Consider the following 20,848-nt stretch of genomic DNA (forward strand, 5'->3'; position numbering starts at 1 on the left):
AAACTAAAAGCTGGTTCTTTAAGAAGATAAACAAAATTGATAAACTGTTAGCCAGCTTCATCAAGAAAAAAAGGGAGAGGATGCAAATCAATAAAATTAGAAATGAAAAAGGTGAAAGCACAACTGACATTGCAGAAATACAAAGGATTATAAGAGACTACTACAAACAACTATATATATGCCAATAAAATGGACAACCACAAAGAAATGGACAAATTCTTGGAAAGGTACAATTTTCCAAGACTGAACCTGGAAGAATTAGAAAATATAAACAGCCCTATCCCAATTAATGAAATTGCAACTGTAATTAAAAATCTTCCAACAAACAGAAGTCCAGGACCAGATGGCTTCACAGGGGAATTCTATCAAACATTTACGGAAGATCTGACAATAATTCTTCTCGAATTCTTCCGAAAAACTGCAGAAGGAGAAACACTACCAAATATGTTCTACAAAGCCACTGTCACCCTGATACCAAAACCAGACAAAGATATCACAAAAAAAGAAAATTATGGACCAATATCACTGATGAATATCGATGCAAAAATCCTCAAAAAATACTAGCAAACAGAATCCAACAATATATGAGAAGGATCATACACTATGATCAAGTGGGATTTATCCAAGGGATGCAAGGATTCGTCAACATATGCAAATCAATCAATGTGATACACCATATTAACAAATTAAGGAATAAAAACCATATGATCAGGCTTCCCTGGTGGCGCAGTGGTAGAGAGTCCGCCTGCTGATGCAGCAGACACAGGTTCGTGTCCTGGAAGATCCCACGTGCCGCGGAGCGGCTAGGCCCGTGAGCCATGGCCGTTAAGCCTGCGTGTCCGGAGCCTGTGCTCTGCAATGGGAGAGGCCACAACAGTGAGAGGCCTGCGTACCACAAAAAAACAAACAAACAAAACAACAACAACAAAAAAAACCCATATGATCATCTCAATAGATGCAGAAAAAGCTTTTGACAAAATTCAACACCCATTTATGATAGAAACTCTCTAGAAAACGGGCATAGAGGGAACCTACTGCAACATAATAAAGACCATATATGACAAACCCACAGCAAACATCATACTCAGTGATGAAAAACTGAAAGCATTCCCACTAAGATCAGGAACAAGGCAAGGATGTCCACTCTCACCACTCTTATTCAACATAGTTTTGGAAGCCCTAGCCATAGCAATCAGAGAAGAAAAAGAAATAAAAGGAATACAAATTGGAAAGGAAGAAGTAAAACTGTCACTGTTTGCAGATACTATACATAGAAAATCCTAAAGATGCCACCAGAAAACAACTAGAACTAATCAGTGAACTTGGTAAGGTTGCAGGACACAAAATTAATGCACAGAAATCTCTGGCATTCCTATACACTAACAACGAAAAATCAGAAAGAGAAATTAAGGAAACAACCCCACTTATCATTGCAACAAAAGGAATAAAATAAGTAGGAATTTATTTCTAAATAAATTAAGGAGGCCAAAGATTTGTACTCAGAAAACTATAAAACACTGACAAAAGAAATCAAAGATGACATAAACAGATGCAGAAATATACCATGTTCTTGGATTGGAAGAATCAACACTGTGAAAAATGACTATACTGCCCAAAGCAATCTACAGATTCAGTGCAGTCCCTATCAAACTACCAATGGCATTCTTCACAGAATTAGAACAAGAAATGTTACAATTCGTATGGAAACACAAAAGACCCCGAATAGCTGAAGCAATCTTGAGAAAGAAAAACAGACCTGGAGGAATCAGGCTCCCCGACTTCAAACTATACCACAAAGCTATAGTAATCAAGACAGTATGGTACTGGCACAAAAATAGAAATATAGATCAATGGAACAGGATAGAAAGCCCAGAGATAAACCCACGCAATATAGTCACCCAGTTTACAAAAAAGGAGGCAAGAACATACAACAGAGAAAAGACAGACTCTTCAATAAGTGGTGCTGGGAAAACTGGACAGCTACATGTAGAAGAATGAAATTAGAACACTATATAACACCATAAACAAAAATAAACTCCAAATGGATTAAAGACCTAAATGTAAGACCAGATACTATAAAACTCTTAGAGGAAAACATAAGAAAAACATTCTTTGACATAAGCCACAGCAAGATCTTTTTTGACCCACCTCCTAGAATAATGAAAATAAAAAACAAAAATAAACAAATTGGACCTAATTAAACTTAAAAGCTTTTGCACAGCAAAGGAAACCATAAACAAGATGAAAAGACAACCCTCAGAATGGGAGAAAATATTTGCACGTGAAACAACTGACAAAGGATTAATCTCCAAAATACACAAATAGCTCATGGAACTCAATATCAAAAAAACAAACAACGCAATCCAAAAATGAGCAGAAGACCTAAATAGACATTTCTCCAAAGAAGACATACAGATGGCCAAGAGGCACATGAAAAGATGCTCAACATCACTAATTATTAGAGAAATGCAAATCAAAGCTACAATGAGGTATCACCTGACACCAGTCAGAATTATCAAAAAATCTAGAAACAATAAATGCTGGAAAGGGTGTGGAGAAAAGGGAACCCTCTTGCACTGTTGGTGGGAATGTAAATTTATACAGCCACTATGGAGAACAGTATGGAGGTTCCTTAAAAAACTAAAAATGGAAATACCACATGACTCAGCAATCCCACTATTGGGCATACACCCTAAGAAAAACATAATTCAAAAAGAGACATGTACCACAATGTTGATTGTAGCACTATTTACAATAGCCAAGACATGGAAGCAACCTCAATGTCCATTGACAGATGAATGGATAAAGAAGATGTGGCACATATATACAATAGAATATTATTCAGCCATAAAAAGAAACAAAATTGAGTTATTTGTAGTGAGGTGGATGGACCTAGGGTCTGTCATACATAGTGAAGTAAGTCAGAAAGAGAAAAACAAATACTGTATGGTAACACATATATATGGAATCTAAAAAAAAAAAAAATGGTTCTGAAGAACCTAGGGGCAGGACAGGAATAAAGACGCAGATGTAGGGAATGGACTTGAGGACACAGGGAGGGGGAAGGGTAAGCTGGGACGAAGTGAGAGAGTGGCATCGACATATATACGCTACCAAATGTAAAATAGATAGCTAGTGGGAAGCAGCCGCATAGCACAGGGAGATCAGCTCGGTGCTTTGTGACGACCTAGGGGGTGGGATGGGGGGGTGGGATAGGGAGGGTGGGAGGGAGGCTCGAGAGGGCGGGGATATGGAGATATATGTATGCATATGGCTGATTCACTTTGTTGTACAACAGAAACTAACACAGTACTATGAAGCAATTATACTCCAATAAAGATGTATTAAAAATATATTCTGTAATAACCTAAATGGGAAAAGAATTTGAAAAAGAATAGATATATATATATGTAGAACTGAATCCCTTTGCTCTCCACCTTTGCTGTAACACAACATTGTAAATCAACTATTCTCCAATATAAAATAAAAATTAAAAAAATAAAATGAAATAAAAGCCACACAGTTAAAATATACCCCATATAAGCTTCTATAAATAAATTAGGGAATATGAATATGAGATTTATTTGCTCAGTGAAGAGTCCAGTTAGATCCTGGGGAAGGAAATTTGCAACTTTAATGATGGCAGAGGAAGTCAATCTCAGATACATGAGGCTGAAGTTCAGTAGCAGATACTAAAATGAACAGATCGGGGGTTTCAGTTGACCTTAAATTCAATATACATCAGTGGTGTGAAGTGGCTTCTCGGGAAGTTCATTCAATATCAGTCACATTAAAGAAATGTAGTCCTTGCTGTATTTGGCAGACCTCGAGAAGTATGGTCTGTTTTGGGCAGTAGGCTTTAGGGATGATAGTGACAAACCAGAACGGATCAAGGAAGAAGACTTCAGGATGATTATACAAGTTGGAATCATTTCAGATGAGGCCCAGTTTAAGGACCTGCAATATAACTGTGTATGTGGGACAGACCTGGCTACAAGTATGTGAAGGGCAGCCACCGGGAAAAGCAACCACAAAGAGCTCATCAAACCCCATGAGGACAAATCTAAAACCAAGTGGAAGTTAAAGGTTTGAGGTCAAACATTTTCTAAACTCACAGAGCAATCCAACATCAGAATGGATTCTCTGTGGAACAGGAAGCCTGGAAGCAAAGTTCAGGAAGTGGAGGCTGGAGTGGCATTAGACAGGGACACTGGGGAGGGAGTGTTGTCCTGTTTGGGCCAGCGGGCTCTCCGGGCTCCTTCAGCCGAGTCCCTCTTTTCCTGCTGCCTTCTTCCTTTGGGAATGCTTAGCTGGGTTGAGCTAAGGTTTTATAAATTAGCCATGGGTAAGCTGTCACAATTAGAGGTAACGCAGCATCCATCTGCTCCCAAATGGCAAACCTTACCGAAGTCAAGACGTACCTTCTCCCTTGTGAAACCTAACCTCTGAGGATTGTCACACTCACGTCAGAGCCACGCCAAATTTTAGCCGTGACAGCTTGCTCTTTCATTGGCTCTCAAACTGATTTATAGGCACAAGCCAGTAGTCTTCTCAGATGTGTAAGATAAGCTTGCAGGATTGCCTTTTTCCTTCTGGGTCAGTGCTTCCACTCTGGGGTCACCAGGCTCCCTTTCTCCCCCACCCCCCCCATATCCCACGGCTTCCCTCACTCTACCCTCCCTCTTCACGCCATGCCGCTGAAGGGAGAATTCTCATTACTGGCTCAAGGAAGGTCATTTCAGGCCTTTGCAGGTATCTCAATTGCCTGTGTCTGTTCTGCCTGCCCCATGGCATGTCCTGGGGTGAGAGCATGGCAAGGAATCTGAGAAGGGTGTTGGGAGATTGGGCCTCCTACCTTGACAGGTGAAGCATCTGATGTGGAAATGGTTATTGTGGACGCGAACCACCTCCCCTTTGCAGGTGTCTCCACATCGATAGCACTGGATGACACTGGAGCTGCCCCGGGGATTGTAAGGATTCTGCTGATAAGGAACTGTAAAGAGAAACAAAGAGATCACCATCCAGAAGGTCCTTATTCTTTAAAAAGTCTGCCATAAGAAATGATTATAATCTTAACTGGCAGAAAAAGCAGAAAGGGTGACAATGATTAGCAAAATACCTTCAATACATCATCAGGCTGAGTATGCCAAGCTAAGACATCTTTAGAAGGTGAGTGGCATTAAGATATGAGTCCATAAATCTCCTTAAGTAGGCAGAGACTTGCATAACCTTTTCTTGCAATAACGGAGGCCAAATTCACAAATGAAGAAAAATAAAAGAGGAAGTTGAGTATTTCAAGGTAAATGATCCAGAAATACTATTTCTTGGGAGATCTCTGGATCAATACCAGGCCCCAAACAAAGGGAATTTAGGTCTTGCCATTGACTCCTGGGTCTCAAGGAAATGGGTGGCTGACTCTGCCTCCAAATGGCCTTTTTGTTGAGCAAGATACAGTCCCTCTCGGCACCTCAGTTTATACATCTATAAAATGAGGATGGACAATGGTAGTTGACTTTCTATAAAGGCATGAAGGGAGGCACTGTAGTTGGAAGGAAGTTGATGAGGCAACTCACCTTACAACTGCCTTTGAACAGCACTTTCCATAACATTGAGAAAATGTCACATGTGTATAGTTAAGAAGAGAGAGCTGGTGGAGACTATGAAGGGGCTGAAGTCACTGGGACTGCAGTGCTATGGTCAGCATTTGATGATGCTGCAGACCTATACTTGCCTTTTGAGGCTACTGATCTCTTGCTTAGATTTTTCTCATGGCTACTTTTCTAGATTTCCTTTCCCTGAAATATACTTTGCTTGACCATTCTATAATCTGGTCATCTAGCATTTAATAATAGTAGGCACCTGTCTAGAACATAAAATTTCAGGGTTGGAAGGGATATTAATAGCTGTCTGGTCCAACCGCATTATATATAAACTGCTGAGATAACTTTGCCAGTGAGGAACCCAATCTTCTCTCTTGGAGGAAGTCCCTAGGGGCCCCAGGGAGAGAACCACTCAATTCCTCAATTTTTACTCAGGGCTGTAGCAACAGTCCACAAACTTCTGCTCATACCCTATTAGGATAAGGCTCACTTTTGTCCTAACTATAAGGATGACCACTTGATTGGAGGGGAATTGGTATCTAGCATTTAGACATGTAGACTTACTGGCTAAACTCTGAATAAGCATAATATAAGTTAACCTGGACTCACAGAAACCTTGAACTGCCAAGGAACCTAGAGGTCACCTAGTTCAAGGGTTCTTGACCTAGTGTGGTAGCTGTTGTGTCTGTTCACCGAAATTTCAATCTTTTATTCTTGGCATGTGGTGTCTTGCTTGGCAACGAAATATGGATGGAAATTGTGTGTCACTTCCAACTGGAAGCCCTAGGAGCCAGTATGGTATCTGCCATATTGCCTTCCCATAGCCCAGCAGCCAGTGGTACCCCCAGATGGTGTGCAGGATGCCTCAGCTTGGATCCCTGGCTGAGAAATCCTAGAGCAGAGCTCTAAGCTAACCCAGGACGAACATCTATCATGAGCCAGGAGGAATATTTGATGGCATATCTTCTAAGACTTTTTTGTTACTGTAGCATACCTGACTGATACACCTGATATCTAATATTTCTCTCTAATGAAATATAAAATTTGGTGTTATATACATTATCCTACAGCTTTTTTCAGATTCTCAAAGATGATCTCCATAACTGATCTCATCCACCCTCCTCCTTTTAAAGTCAAGGAACAGGAAAGCAGGACTTTCGATTACCTCCCACATCTTGAATCATAAGTGCACGGTAGGGCAAAGAGCTGGTTGCTTAGCCCTGAAACTACTATTGCTGAAAACTTTGCTATCTGAGGTGGGAGAATAATACCTTTCTTACAGTCTTTCTCTCAAGGAGTTCATGTCCCTTAAGTTTTGTTTTTTTCTGTCTTAAATTTAAGACAAAAGTTAAATGAGTTAGCTAGTTAACTAAAATATTAATTAACTCAGTAAATGGGTTGATACATGTAAAGCATTTCAAAACGTGCATGAAGTGCTCCACAAATGTATCCAGTGCTCCACCGGTATCATGACCATCACATCCTCCCCAGAGCTCAGAGCAATCTTTCTCCACCCCCAGAATATCCACAAACATTCTCCTTAGTCCTGTCTCCTTTGCTTCTTTTTCTGATTCCTGCTTAATGTCCCCTGGAATATATTTCACTCTCCTGTCTCCCCCCTCCCCCCAATTTTGGAGAAAAATATAGATTCTATTTATATGAGCAGTGTAATGATCTACTACCGCTAAGGGAAACAAAGCTGTGAGTCTGAAAATAAAATAGGAATAGTATAATCACCATCAATAATGAGAGCTCTTGAAAGTATCCAAAGTCCCTCCAGAATCACTACGCAAACTTTCATCTACCTCTTCTAATTGATCCCACCTTATTGTTCAAGAACCAGCAAGATCAATTAAATTTTTCTAATTTGATTTTCTGGGGAGATGGATTAGTGATCATGGTTTTCAGTCAAAACTTAATCTTTGAACCATTCAAATAAAAAGCCATAAAATCAGAGTGAGGGGATGGATTGGGAAAACAGACTTTCTGGGGCAGGGTACCCATGGGCTCCCAGCCCTAACTCTACTGCTCCCTTCAGGATGAGGGTGCTGTTATGGTGATGCTGACTGTGACCAGAGTCCACAAATGTCTGACGTTTATAAATAGTCCCATAAACAGAAATGTATGCATTGTTGGTGTGAGTTCTTCGAGATTGCTGATGTAAGCCGTGACTATAAAAGGTCAACGGTGTAGCATGATTTCAGCTTACGGACATGTGAAGACCTTTCCTCATCCAGACAGTGCCAACAGGAACTCTGGGGATCACGGGAAGCTCCACTGAGATATGCCACATCTGCTCTTGCCCTGGAAGCCACCTCATTTTCAGTAAGATTTTGTATTCTCAGTTAAGTCAGCAACTTAATCTAACCTTATTGTGTGTGTGTATGGGGGTGGTGGTGCGGTGATATCTCTTCCCTCCAATCTATAACACCCTCTGAAACTCTAAAATTTTACTGTTGATTTTCTGCTGGTTATTATTTCCATTAATTTTTATCTCAAAGTACTAAAATTCAGTCATGTGATTTACAATATTTATCTATGGGCAAATGTCTTTTGAATTCCAAACTGACTTATACATGAAGTTTTAGACTGCTTTGTGTTAGGAACTGCCTATCCTTGAGAGCAACATTTGAAAGCAGGACATTCGTTCTTCAAAGCCTCAAAGGACATTAGCTCTTCTCACTTGTGAAATAATCCATGAAGTTACCAAGTTTAGACATATGGGTCATGTGCTATATTTCTAAAACGCACGCAAGGAACCTCTGGCTTCTGTTTCATGTTAGTTGGCCAAAAAGTGTACCCAGGAGAGTCATTCCCAGTTACTAGTCCTTAAGCGGTGATGTCCAATAGAATTTTCTGAGATATGGAAATGTTCTATATCTACGCTGTCCAATATAATAATCACTAGCCATATGTGGCTATTGGGCACGTGAAATGTGGCTATTGGGCACTTGAAATGTGGCTAGTGTGACTGAGCTACTGAAATTTTAATTTAATTTTAATTAACACAAATTTACATTGCAATAGCCACATGTGACTAGTTGTTGCCATAGTGGACACGATAGCCTTATAGTTTCACAAATGGAACTTGCATTAAGAATGAAGAAATTAAACTTGGTTGAATCCTATTTATACAAAAATAACATGTATGAATTAATTTGGGAATACCACCTCAGACTTAAGTTATTTCTTTTTATCCCTGAAGAGTTTAAAAATTGTATTTAAAAATAATTTGCATTAAGAACCAGTTACACACACATTCACCCATCCTGAATTTGATCTGGAGACAAAAGGTTCTGCGCAGTGAAATAAATACTGATTGTTTTTTAAAAGGACAATTTTTCAGGTACTGTAAGACTGAACAATCTTAATCTTTCCAAGAATAAAAGCAAGATAATCAGTTGACAATGGCTATCAGTATACTTTTTAAAAATAAATTTATTTATTCATTTATTTAATTTTTGGCTGCACTGGGTCTTCCCTGCTGCACATGGGCTTTCTCTAGTTGTTGAGAGTGGGGGCTACTCTTCGTTGCAGTGCGCGGGCTTCTCATTGCAGTGGCTTCTCTTGCTGTGGAGCATGGGCTCTAGGCACGCAGGCTTCAGTAGTTGTGGCATGTGGGCTCCGTAGTTGCGGCTCGTGGGCTCTAGAGCGCAGGCTCAGTAGTTGTGGCGCACGGGCTTAGTTGCTCCGCGGCATGTGGGATCTTCCTGGACCAGGGCTTGAACCCATGTCCCCTGCATTGGCAGGCGGATTCTTAACCACTGTGCCACCAGGGAAGTCCCCAGTACAATTTTTTAAGAAAGAAAATCAGCTGGTCAATGACTATGAGATTAAAAATTAAGGGTCTGGGGCTTCCCTGGTGGCACAGTGGTTGAGAGTCCGCCTGCCGATGCAGGGGATACGGGTTCGTGCCCCGGTCCGGGAAGATCCCACGTGCCGTGGAGCGGCTGGGCCCGTGAGCCATGGCCGCTGAGCCTGCGCGTCCGGAGCCTGTGCTCCGCGGCGGGAGAGGCCGCAGCAGTGAGAGGCCCGCGTAAGGCCAAATAATAATAATAATAATAATAATAATAATAAATTAAGGGTCTGAAACATTAAGTATTCTTCTACATGCTTACCAAATCTTTAGTGTTCTAAAGATGAGAAAATACATCTTAATTCCACAACTAAATTTGCAAGTAAAGCTCTTCCCCAAATGTTACCAAGATAATTTAAAACTGCTGGAACAAAACAACATATTGGAAGGGGAGGGGTTACTGGCCCCTCTGAAGTTAAAAGGAGCACGAGAGTTGAACAATAGCAGGAAACAAATTCAGCATCCAGTTCCTCTACCTGGCCGTTCCTCTCTCCCTCTGTCGTTCCTCAGCTTGTGTTTCTCTCTCTGATGGGTAGTGCTGGGGATATCCTCTCTGCAGTCACCTAGTTTTATACAGGATTGGGCAAATCCTGTAACTTCTCTGGCCTCAATTCCGTCCTTAGTCACCAAGGAGATTGGACAAAATGATTTATAAAATTTCCTCCAACTGAAAACTGGTTCTGTCTCTGTGTGTCCTTTGCTGTACATCTTTCTTTCCCTCCATCCTTTCTTTTCTCCATTAACTTTCTCCCGCTTTTAAACTAGACTGTGCTGTATCTTATCAGATTTATTAGTCTCTCTTAAAAGCAGATAATGGCATGATTCCTCTCTCAAAAACAATGCGACCTAAGTTATGTTCTCTTTACTGATGTAGTGCCTGCACCATGTTTTTTCCTCTTCTGAGGGTCACTTAACCTTGTAGATAAAAGTGTTCCCACATCCTAATTGAGTCGTCTTTATAAAATAGTCTTTAAAAGGTAGAAGCACCTATGCAAGGGTGGGGTATAATTAAAAGAGTGACAAAACTGATGTGGAGACAGTATAACAACTGTGAATAATTGGCTGGAAGTGTAATAAAAACAGTGGAGCTTCTGTCTGAACAGTGAAACATCAAGCAGAGCATCAACCGGTTCAGCAATGAGCTCTCAACAGCCTGGGGCCCAGGAAAACAACCGGGTACAGCAGCTGTCACATGCCGCCAGCTCCCAGAGTACCCTTAGTGTGTTCACAGGTATTCGCTAAAGACCCAGGAGGAGACGCAAGTGAGGATCCAGGCATTTCACAGGTAGAAAGCTATCCGTCTGAAAGGTTAGGGTGGGGTCTGGCTATAAGAGTTATCTGGTAGTTCAGAAACAGGCCCTTCAATTTGATTTTGGAGTTGAATCAGAACACACGGCACTGATCCTGTTTCCTGTGTAAGACCACCGAGATGCGGGATCTCTGTGTGGGAAGCGGTGCGAAGAAGCTCACGGCACAGAGGTCAAGGGTGTAGATGCTGGAGTCAGGAGGGCTGCGTTTGTGTTGCAGCCCTGCCACTTGGCCAATTTATGTGAGACCAGTCTTAGTTTGCTCATCTCTAGAGTGGGAATAACTCCGGTCATTTGTGAGTATGAAATTACCTAAGCAATATAAAAGTGTTTAGTACACTGCCTGGCATGTCACTTGGGCTCCATAAGTATAAGCAATAGTTAATATTAAAGAATCTTCAAAGCCATGTACCCCTACCTCCTACTCAATGCAAGAGTTCTTTCTAAATTACTACCCCTACCAGCTTGCCACTGAGCTTTGCTTGAACATTGTCAGATCCGTTTTTGGACCAGTCCAGCTTGGGCAAAGGTTTTCTGGTTTTCCCTCCCTGCTGTCAAGAAAAATGCCCTTGGCTGCAGCCCATTCCACCAAAAGCAACCTCCTTTTTTCTCCCCCATCTCCAAACTCTCTCTGTTTATAGGTTTGAGCTGCAGAGGTGGGTGGCTGACATGCTTTTGATATATCCTGCAGAGGAATGTGTGAATTGGGTGTTTCCTGTTGTGGGAATGAGAGGCTATGATCTATGTTTTCCTGGGGTGGTGTATTTTGGGCACATCTGCTGTTTCCAGGGGGATGTGTTAGCGTGCTTGTTGTCTGTGCATACTTTGAATAAGTGAGTAATTTGTTTTCTGAAAACTCTGATAGGAAGACGGTGAGAGCTGCTTCTGGTAACCCCAAAGGGTCACACATGTGTCATCTCATTGTGTCATTACATCTATGCTCCTCATGTGAATACCTGGAACCAGACTCTTAGAGCTGAGGTTTAACATTACAACAGGTGGGCTGGGGATCAGTGTTCCAAGATGCAGAAGCATAGGAGAGAGTTTGGAATGGAAGACATGCATGAAGAAACTAGAGGGGTAAATGCATAAGGGAAAGTCTGGGAGGATAATAACAGATATTATTATTCCATTAGGAACTGTGCTCAGCAATTTACATATGTCATCTTACTGAGTTTTCATAATTCAGGAGGAGCTATTATTATTATCATCTTTATTTTTCAGATGAGGAAATGGAGACCCAGAAAACTGAGGTCATTTGTCCAAGGTTACACGGTTAGTAAATGGCAGAGGCAGGATCTGGACCCAGGAAGTCTGACTCTAGAACCTGTGCTCCACTAAGCCCTACTGCCTGCCATGCAGAAGAGCCAACAGTGGCTACCTCTGGGGAGAAAGTAGGCTCTGGGGGGTGGGCAAAAAGGGTATCTAATTTTTTTCCCTCAACAGTAATCATCCATTGCCCAGTTGAATACACACACACACACACACACACACACACACACACACACACACACACACACATGAATTTTACAAAGATTTAAGAATAATGATGGAGGGTACTAACATACAGACCAGGAAACTGGGAACAGTAAATCAGCCGCTCTGGCAGACGATGAGGAAACTGTGATTGCTGCCCCGGGGCCAGGGGCTATCAGCCTTGAGCGGCTTCCCTGGCATGGGCAGGGACAGCCTGACAGGTGGGCATCTGGGTGCCCTGAGACAGGCAGGCTCTGCAGGTGCTGGCAGCTGCAGCAGAGCAGAAGCAGGCGCTCTCTGGGAACCTCACAGATGGCCCCGGCCTGGCCACAGTTTCTCATGTCAGCAGGTCAGTAAAACAGTCTGTCACCCCAAGACGATGTTGTAAAACCTTTGCTGCAACAGAAACTCCTCCATAGCCTCCCTCTGCCAGGCTCCACAGCGTGTACCATGGTCATGGCGTGCAGCTGGCAACATGGCTCGTGCCGCCTTCCTCAGCAACGTGTTGTCAGGACATGTGTCAGAACTGCACGCTCTTGGCCAGACAGACTGCTCTTGCTTAACAGCCAGCTGCCACGCTACCGCTACAGCAGAGAGGACCTGGGCTAGACCCAGACGGCCTTCCCCAGGATGAGCATCATGGGCCAGGAAATCTGAGCTGAGGTCCACAAAGGGATTGATGTATTTCTCACTCGTTAGTGCAGTCACTTGATAAAATGAGAACTGCATACTCGTTACTCATTTTGCAAATTCAGAAAGTCGACCCGGGTGTAATGTCATAGAATTAACTTTTCACTTTTTTTCTATATTAATCTCATTGTAAAAAACTCAAAACTGTATACTTCCAATTGAATTCAATCAACCACTTTAAGATAAGACAAAAACAAACTCATTTCTTTCTTATAACTCAACTTGGTTCCTATTTCAAGACAAGCAGAAACTAAGTTTCGGTGAGTTTGGCCCTCTGCTCCCCCACCCCGTCCTGTTCACTGGGGCTCGTGTCGCCGCCTTGGCTCAGAGGGCAGGTGCACAGGGTCTCTTTCTAAGGACTCAATGAGACCCGTGTTCTCACTTCTTTGAGATTCTCCTCCCCACCTGTGAGCCAGGCAATGAAGTTTGTTAGCTGTGAGTAAAGGAGCCCTTTCTGCCCTCCCTAATTTACGGTTTCTCTAGAACATTTGACTTTGAGATAAATCCTTCCTGATCTAAGGGCACAGACCTCCGAAATCCAAAAGCCAGGAAGAGACCCCTTTTGTCTCTGCTTTCTGCTGCCCATCCAGGCCCTGAGGCCTCGCTCCCTGAAGAGAGGGAAGGCTCAGGAGGGCTGGGAGAGGGAAATGTCAGTGAATATTTCAAAACTATCATCTTGCTACACTTGGTCATGGGGTTTTAGGAATATAATATACAGAGCTGTGTAAGAATGACTGAGGAATAGACAAGATTTGATGGAGAAGGGGAAAAATCCCAAGGTGTCTACCAGCCTTGGCATTTTTCCCACTTTGGAGTGGCTCCTGTCAATTAACACCAATTCTCTTGTCACTGCTGACTCTGTCCCTCGATACCTTTACCAAGCCCCCAGTCAGAGACTCTGGGAGCTGTAAAAATAGCTAACAGCTAACATGAATTAGGCAATTACTATGTGCCGGGCCCTGAGCTTCATACCTACCATCTCATTTAATTCTCACAACCACTCCATGAGACAGACACCATATGATCTATTTTATATATTTTGTATTTTGTGTATGGGGAATCTGAGGCATAGAGAGGTTAACTAATCTGCCTGAAGTCACACCACACGTACATGTTAGATGCCTAACCAGGCATCGGTAGGACTAGGAGAGGCTCAGTTTTCTCTCCTCTCCTCGGGGCATCTCCAGCAGGGTATCCTTTGCTCAGCATCTCCTGAGGGAAAGGAGACCTGGCCAGGTATCCCTAACAGGGAGAACAGTGCTGCCCCACACTGAGGCCTTGTGGCACCCTTTCCACCTTTTCCTTATCTGAAAACTACTATTTGGGTTTCGTCTGGGGCTCTGGAAACCGTGTTGGAAATAGAGGAACTTCAGGAAGCCAGCAATTGTCTTTGTGCTTTGAGTGACTCAGTCCCTTGGCCTCTGGGCCAGAGGTTTTAATACTTATACAATGTTTGCTTCCTGAGACTCTGGCAGGCCATCAATCTCTGATATGTTGTGGGGAAATCCAAGGAATAGCAGCTGTCACCCGGGTTCCCCTTAACTTACAGATTTTCAGTATCAGAGCAGAGAGCGTGTAGAAAACATCTGTATGTCTAGAGGTTTCCCTCTTTTTTTTCAAAGCTATGAATCCTTTATTGAAATGATGAGATGGCCTCTAGGTTATACTGATTCCATTGCAAACCATGCTTGGAATGCAAACACATGATGGCCTGGTGGTCACTCAGGGAAATCCCTCACACCAGGGTTGCTGGCATTGGATGTGGCTCCCAGACACCTTTACTTGGGAGGCCTGGTGTTTGTTCTTAAATCCTTCCAGAGCACAGTTGTTCCTGAGTCTTCCTTTTGCCTCACCTCTGGCCAGCTTCTCTCCTGCGCTGCCAGGCCTTGAAGGCATGGCGCTGTGATCCCCGCCTAGGGGCCTAGGGCTCCAGAGGTGCTGTGACTGCCCTGGGGTAGGGCCTGGTGTGCCACCTACTTGTGACCCCTCTCTCCCCAAGGTAGTCCCCAGGGCACCTCCTGTCCCATCTCATCCACATTCCCACCTTCACAGATACAGCCCTGAGGCTCAGAGAAAGGAGAAACTCGCTCAGGGTCCCCATCATGCTGGCCCCACCAGGACTAGCAGGAAAATGCCTTGTTTCAGATCAATGACAGCTTGCAGGGCAGGTCAAAATGAGCTGTAGGTGACACAAGTCAGGGAATTCTCAAAGCCAGCCCACGCAGCCTCAATTCTGAGAAGGTGCGGGTCTCCTGGAGACCAGACACCTCCCCCCAGCCCCCATTTTGGTGTCTAAAGTGCTTATCCCATTGCTCAAAGTTCTACAGGCTCCCCCCATGGCCTCTGCAGTCATCCACTCACTAGAAGCCCCTCCAGCATGATTATACCACCAGAGGGGCTCCCCTTGCAGAAATCTGACCCGCTGGTCAGGCCCTCTCTTCCCCAGGGCTGAGAGGATGGCTTACTATCATTCCACTATACCCCATCTCCTTCCTCTCCACCCTCCTCCCTCCCTTCCTCCCTCCCACCCTTTCTTTTTCCTTCTTTCTTTATCTCCCTCCCTCCCTCGCTCCCTCCTACCTTCTTTCCTTGTTTTTTCTTCATCTCTCTCTCTCTCTCCTCTCTCTCCCTCCCTCCCTCCTCCCTCCCTCCCTCTCTCTTTCTCTCCTCCTAAGATTTCTCTTAATATCTGGTTCTTGCCTGTCAGAGGGAACCACTTCCTTCTAGTCTTTACTCTGCCATTAAGAGACCTTTTGGTGAGGTCTCAGGCAGGGAACTCCCCAATTCTGGGTCACTGTTTTCCCAACTATAAAGTGAAAGGGTTGCATTCTGTGATCTCTCAGTTTCCTTTCAGATCCAATAGTCTATACCTATTAACAGAGTTGCAACACAAAATACCTCAGGGGCCAGGCAGGTAAAGTCAGTGAAAAATCCACCCAAGGGGACCAAACTGGAGAAACTGGGCCACGGGAAGGGGAAGTTGCTACCCAGCCTCAGCGGATTATTGTCTTGCAAAAACACATCAAGGTCCCAAAGAGGCCTGTCTGTGGGAGCTGGATTCTGCCTGTGGGCCACCTGTTTGGGATCTCTGCATCCAGACAGATAGATGACCACAAAGTCATTTCCAATTACCATCGAGAGAAGTCACATGCCCACCACATGCCTGTAGGATCTGGAAGAACAGAATTATTTCTGAAATGAGGTCTTGCAGAGCCCCAGGCTGGACAAGGGAGCACCATATAAGCATGTTACTCTCAAGGCCTCGGTGACATTACTCAGGGACAAACAGAGGTTTCCAAACTTTTTTTTAACCATGACCCACTGGAAACAATTCATTTTGCAAAATGACCCAGTACACAAATATGTGACACAAATGTTTCTCAAACAAAACTTATTCTTAGTACATGTAATAGGTACTGATATTTTCTTTCCTTTTTCTATTCCTTTCCATTTCAATACTTTATGCCATTTAATTAAAAAATGTTGTTTGCAACCCAATAATATGTATATTATCAGAAGTGAAAAGAATGATAAAAATTATTCTAGGTTTGCATCGTCCACTACGGTAGCCATTAGTTATATATAACTATTCAAATTAAAATTCGTTAAAATATTAAAAAGTTAAAATTCAGTTCCTCAGCCACACTTGCCACATTTCAAGTACTCAATAGCTACGTGTGGCTAGTGGGAACTCTTTTGGATAACACAGAAAAAAAAAATGTTTTCATTATTGTAGAATGTTCTATTAGGCATTCCTGATTTACAACAAGCCTTACAGTCTTGCCAATGAAGAAACCAAGGCCCTTCAAAGAGATGTATTTGAAATTGTGGATATATGGGTTGGGGACAAATGGACATAGTCTCAAAGATGTTTGCCAGTGATCACAAGAAGATTTAGGATGAAGAGTGGGCCCCCTTCAGATTTATCCTCATTATAGGATTCACAACTCAGAGTCCATCCTGCAAGGTGCTGTATCAAACCCTAACTTTCACAGAAAAACAAGCAAATTTTCATTGCTCTATGGGGCATTTATGGAGTAGTTTCTGTGAGCTGGAGAGAGAAGAGGCTCTGGAACCTGTCAGATCCGGGTTCAAATCCAGGTTGTATGATATTGGGCAAGGTGCTGTATCACTGGGCCTTAGTTTCCCCATCTGTAAAATGGGGATAATAGTATTTACCTTTCAGAATTTTTGAAAGGAGAAATAATATACATAAAATTCCAAGCACATTGTCTGGTATGTTCTTACATGCTAAGTCAAAGTTTGCTATAATAATAATAATGATAGTTGTAACAATTAACAAATGAAGCTAAATATTGTGGAAATGTAAAGATTAAGTAAACAAATCTATTCCACAGGAAATTCCGGGATGGAGTAGGGGAGATTTAAAAAAAAATTGTATCTCTAATGCTAAACCCAGCACTTGCTACTAGGAGGCACTCAATTTGTACTTGCCAAATGAATAAATGAATAAAATATATCCCTAAATGCTACAGTCTAAGGTACAAGTTGTTAAAGGATGAGAAAGATACAAAAATCAGAGAGATACATGAAATGCTAAGATTTTTATGAATTATTTCTGATTGGGGGAAGAGAGAGAAAGAAAAAACTTGGAGAAAGCACCATGAAAAGATGTCATTTCTATATTTTTTAGTAGGTTGTTGATATATGATATGTGGGTCAAAGAAGTCAAGATACACAGTAACCGAGAAAAAGAGAGAAATAAAAGACCAAAAGATAATAGGAGGAAAGACAAAGAATACACTTTCTTTTGAGATAAAAAAATTAATAAAAATAAAGATCCTCCCTAAAAATCAACAAACAAAAGCTGCTTTTTTATCTTTAGGACACAAAGCTTCATTCAAAGTTTCAAACTGAATTTGTAGGGGCCAGGGTAGGAGGGGAAAATAGTTACGTTCTGTGTGTATCAGCAAGTAGTTCTCAATTACGGTTTGGCCCATGTATCATGCCCTGCAAACTGCTTTTTTTCATCCATAAATGTAGTGGACATCTGTTGTTTTGCCTCTTCAGCATCTGCTCTCTGCTTCTTCTGGCAATATAACCTCTCTTTCCCATGGGGAACCCAATCTGTGGGTTTTAGGTGGGCTGAACCTATTCCAACACAGATTAGAAAGGAGCACGGGTCTGGCCACCCAGGCAACCCCAATCTTCTTTCCATGTGATTGGCAGGCACGTGACCTAATCCTCTCTGGAGTTTTTCTACAGGAGCTTTTGCAGAAGCCATCTGGCTTGCTAAGCCAGGAGGAGTCAGTCTAAGACCCCTGGCCCCATCCTATCCTCCGGTTGAGAGAAAGCATCATTCAGATGGAGAGAGAATGAACCGGTCCCTGAATGCATCAGTTGAGTCTGTGGATCAAGATGGGCCTGAAGCCACTGTGCTTCTGAACTTCCCAATTATACAAACCTATATAGCTCAGCTCCTTTAAAAAAAAATGAGTCAGTTTGAGTTGGGGTTTCATCAATTGCAACAAATTACTTTATGTCCTCAATTTCCATCTAAATCATAATCTGCTATCAATTTAAATTAAACAGACATTCCAGGACCACTTCATGCTGGACCTCATGTAGCTAAACATGGCCCACAGCATCTTGCTGAGGACACGATGGACCAGGTGGACCTCGTCCCTGCCCTCACGTGACTCACTCTCCAGCAGGGGAAACGGTGGGAAAAGTGCTTCAAGAGAGGAGGATGATTATAGCAGACATGATTGAAGCCTTCCCAATAGCTATTCCTCTCTTCATCTGCTAAGAGAACCTCTCTCTTTTGGGGGAAACCCATTTTTGTTTATCCTCCCCTGAGCAGCCATGTCTTTCAGGAATGGTTGTGACCTTTCCTGGACTTAGAGAAGGAATCTTGATTGGTGACAACTGATTCTAGTCTTCTCATTCCTTTGCCAACGGATTGACTTAGGCAAAGGCATGTGATACACTCCCGGCCAATGAGACATGAGGAGAGATCAGGTGGGGCTGTGGAGTCCTGGGAAGGTTTTCTTCACTCTTCTTGGCCTCTGGAGGTTGTCTACTTGGGATGCTGGAACTGCAGCACTGGTGCCCATGATGAACTCTAAGGGGAGCCACCCAAGATAGAAAGAATCTGGGGGTTTGCAGATGATGCTAAACCTCTGAATTAACCTGCCTTGGATCTGCCCCTCTTTGGACATGCTGTTCTGTAAAACAGATGTGTCTAGATTGTTTAAGCCACTTTTAGTTGGGGGCTCTCTTGTTGCTGCAGGCACTCTATGGAACCAAGGCTATGCTATGGGGTCATCCGGGCCATCAGGGAAAGCCTCCTGGAGCCACTCTGGATATGAACAAAGTTAGCCAAGCAGGGATGGGGTGAGACGAAGCGGTCTTACAGCAGAAGTCAGTGGTGGAAGTGAAACTGGAACAAATTCCTTCATGGCGCCATTTTTTTAAAAAATTATTTTATTTTATTTATTTATTTTTGGCTGCGTTGGGTCTTCGTTGCTGCATGCAGGCTTTCTCTAGTTGCGGTGAGCAGGAGCTACTCTTCGTTGCGGTGCGCGGGCTTCTCACTGCAGTGGCTTTTCTTGTTGCGGAGCACAGGCTCTAGGCGCGTGGGCTTCAGTAGTTGTGGCACGTGGGCTCAGTAGCTGTGGTGCATGGGCTTAGTTCCTCCGCGGCATGTGGGATCTTCCCTGACCAGGGCTCGAACCCGTGTCCCCTGCATTGGCAGGTGGATTCTTAACCACTGTGCCACCAGGGAAGCCCCTTCGTGGTGCTTTTTGCTGCATGAGTGTTTCTCAACGTGACTGGCTAACCACCTGCTTCAGAATCCCCTGGGGTTGGGGGGTCGGCGGAGATGGGCATGGATTGCCAAAATGCAGATTCCTAGGCCCAACAACAGACCTACTGAGTCAGACTTTAAAATTTAAACAAGTTCCTCTGGAGAGTCTTTAAAGGCTGAGACCCTCGGGTCAGGGACTAGAAGACTCACACAATTTTTGGCACTGAGATGAGAATTTTAGAAATCCTGATACATTAACTTGTATCAAAGTGCTGTCAGAGACAATGTGCCAATATTCTTCTGAGTACTACAAAATATATTTTCTATGATATGTTTGCCAACCTTCACAAATGTTTAAAAAAGTCAATTGGCATTGAAATAATGTCCTAATACAGCTATATTAAACACACGTTTAATTCACTCAGCCCTGGCAGATGGTCATTTCTTTTAGGAAGAGCTGTTTCTGGTCTATTATTAGTCACCCTCCTTCAGGCAGAGATCAATATCACAGGTGGCTATGCAGACAAAGAGACGAGCAGAAGTGTTTCCTCTCTCTCTCTTCTCTCTCTCTCTCTCTCTCTCTAGTGTATTCTTTTTTTTATTTTATTTTTTTTTATTTTTGGCTGGGTTGGGTCTTTGTTGCTGCTCACGGGCTTTCTCTAGTTGTGTCGAGCGGGGGCTACTCTTCGTAGCAGTGCGCGGGCTTCTCATTGCGGTGGCTTCTCTTGTTGAGGAGCACAGGCTCTAGGCACACGGGCTTCAGTAGTTGTGGCTTGCGGGCTCTAGAGCACAGGCTCAGTAGTTGTGGCTCACGGGCTTAGTTGCTCCGCAGCATGTGGGATATTCCTGGACCAGGGCTCGAACCCGTGTCCCCTGCATTGGCAGGTGGATTCTTAACCACTGCGCCACCAGGGAAGTCCCTCTAGTGTATTCTGAGCAATGTAACCGTGACATTGCAGAGCTGGCTTGTGATGGTGTCACTTGCCCAAACCAAAGTCAGTCCTTCAGTGTGATGAGCCCTGAAACTCTTCGTTGGCCTTCACAAAGCCACTCTCATGGTCAATCCATCACTAAGCCATGCAGACGAACCCGTCATGTAGCTCTCCCATTCAGCCTCATTTCCATCTCCACCAGCCCTGGCCCAGCCACA

General features: G+C 43.3%; 1 protein-coding gene across 5 annotated transcripts in view; it reads right to left on the reverse strand.

Moving 5' to 3' along the window:
- Positions 1 to 20,848, reverse strand: part of ABLIM3 (actin binding LIM protein family member 3) — a 144,985-nt gene that overhangs the window by 98,083 nt on the left and 26,054 nt on the right. For all 5 annotated transcript variants that reach the window (XM_060008574.1, XM_060008578.1, XM_060008575.1 and 2 more), the window contains exon 3: positions 4,856 to 4,993. In XM_060008574.1, the coding sequence (XP_059864557.1) occupies positions 4,856 to 4,993 (138 nt within the window). The remainder of the gene's footprint in view (positions 1 to 4,855; positions 4,994 to 20,848) is intronic.

Source organism: Delphinus delphis, chromosome 3 (genome assembly GCF_949987515.2).
Source record: "Delphinus delphis chromosome 3, mDelDel1.2, whole genome shotgun sequence".
Lineage (NCBI taxonomy): Eukaryota > Metazoa > Chordata > Mammalia > Artiodactyla > Delphinidae > Delphinus > Delphinus delphis.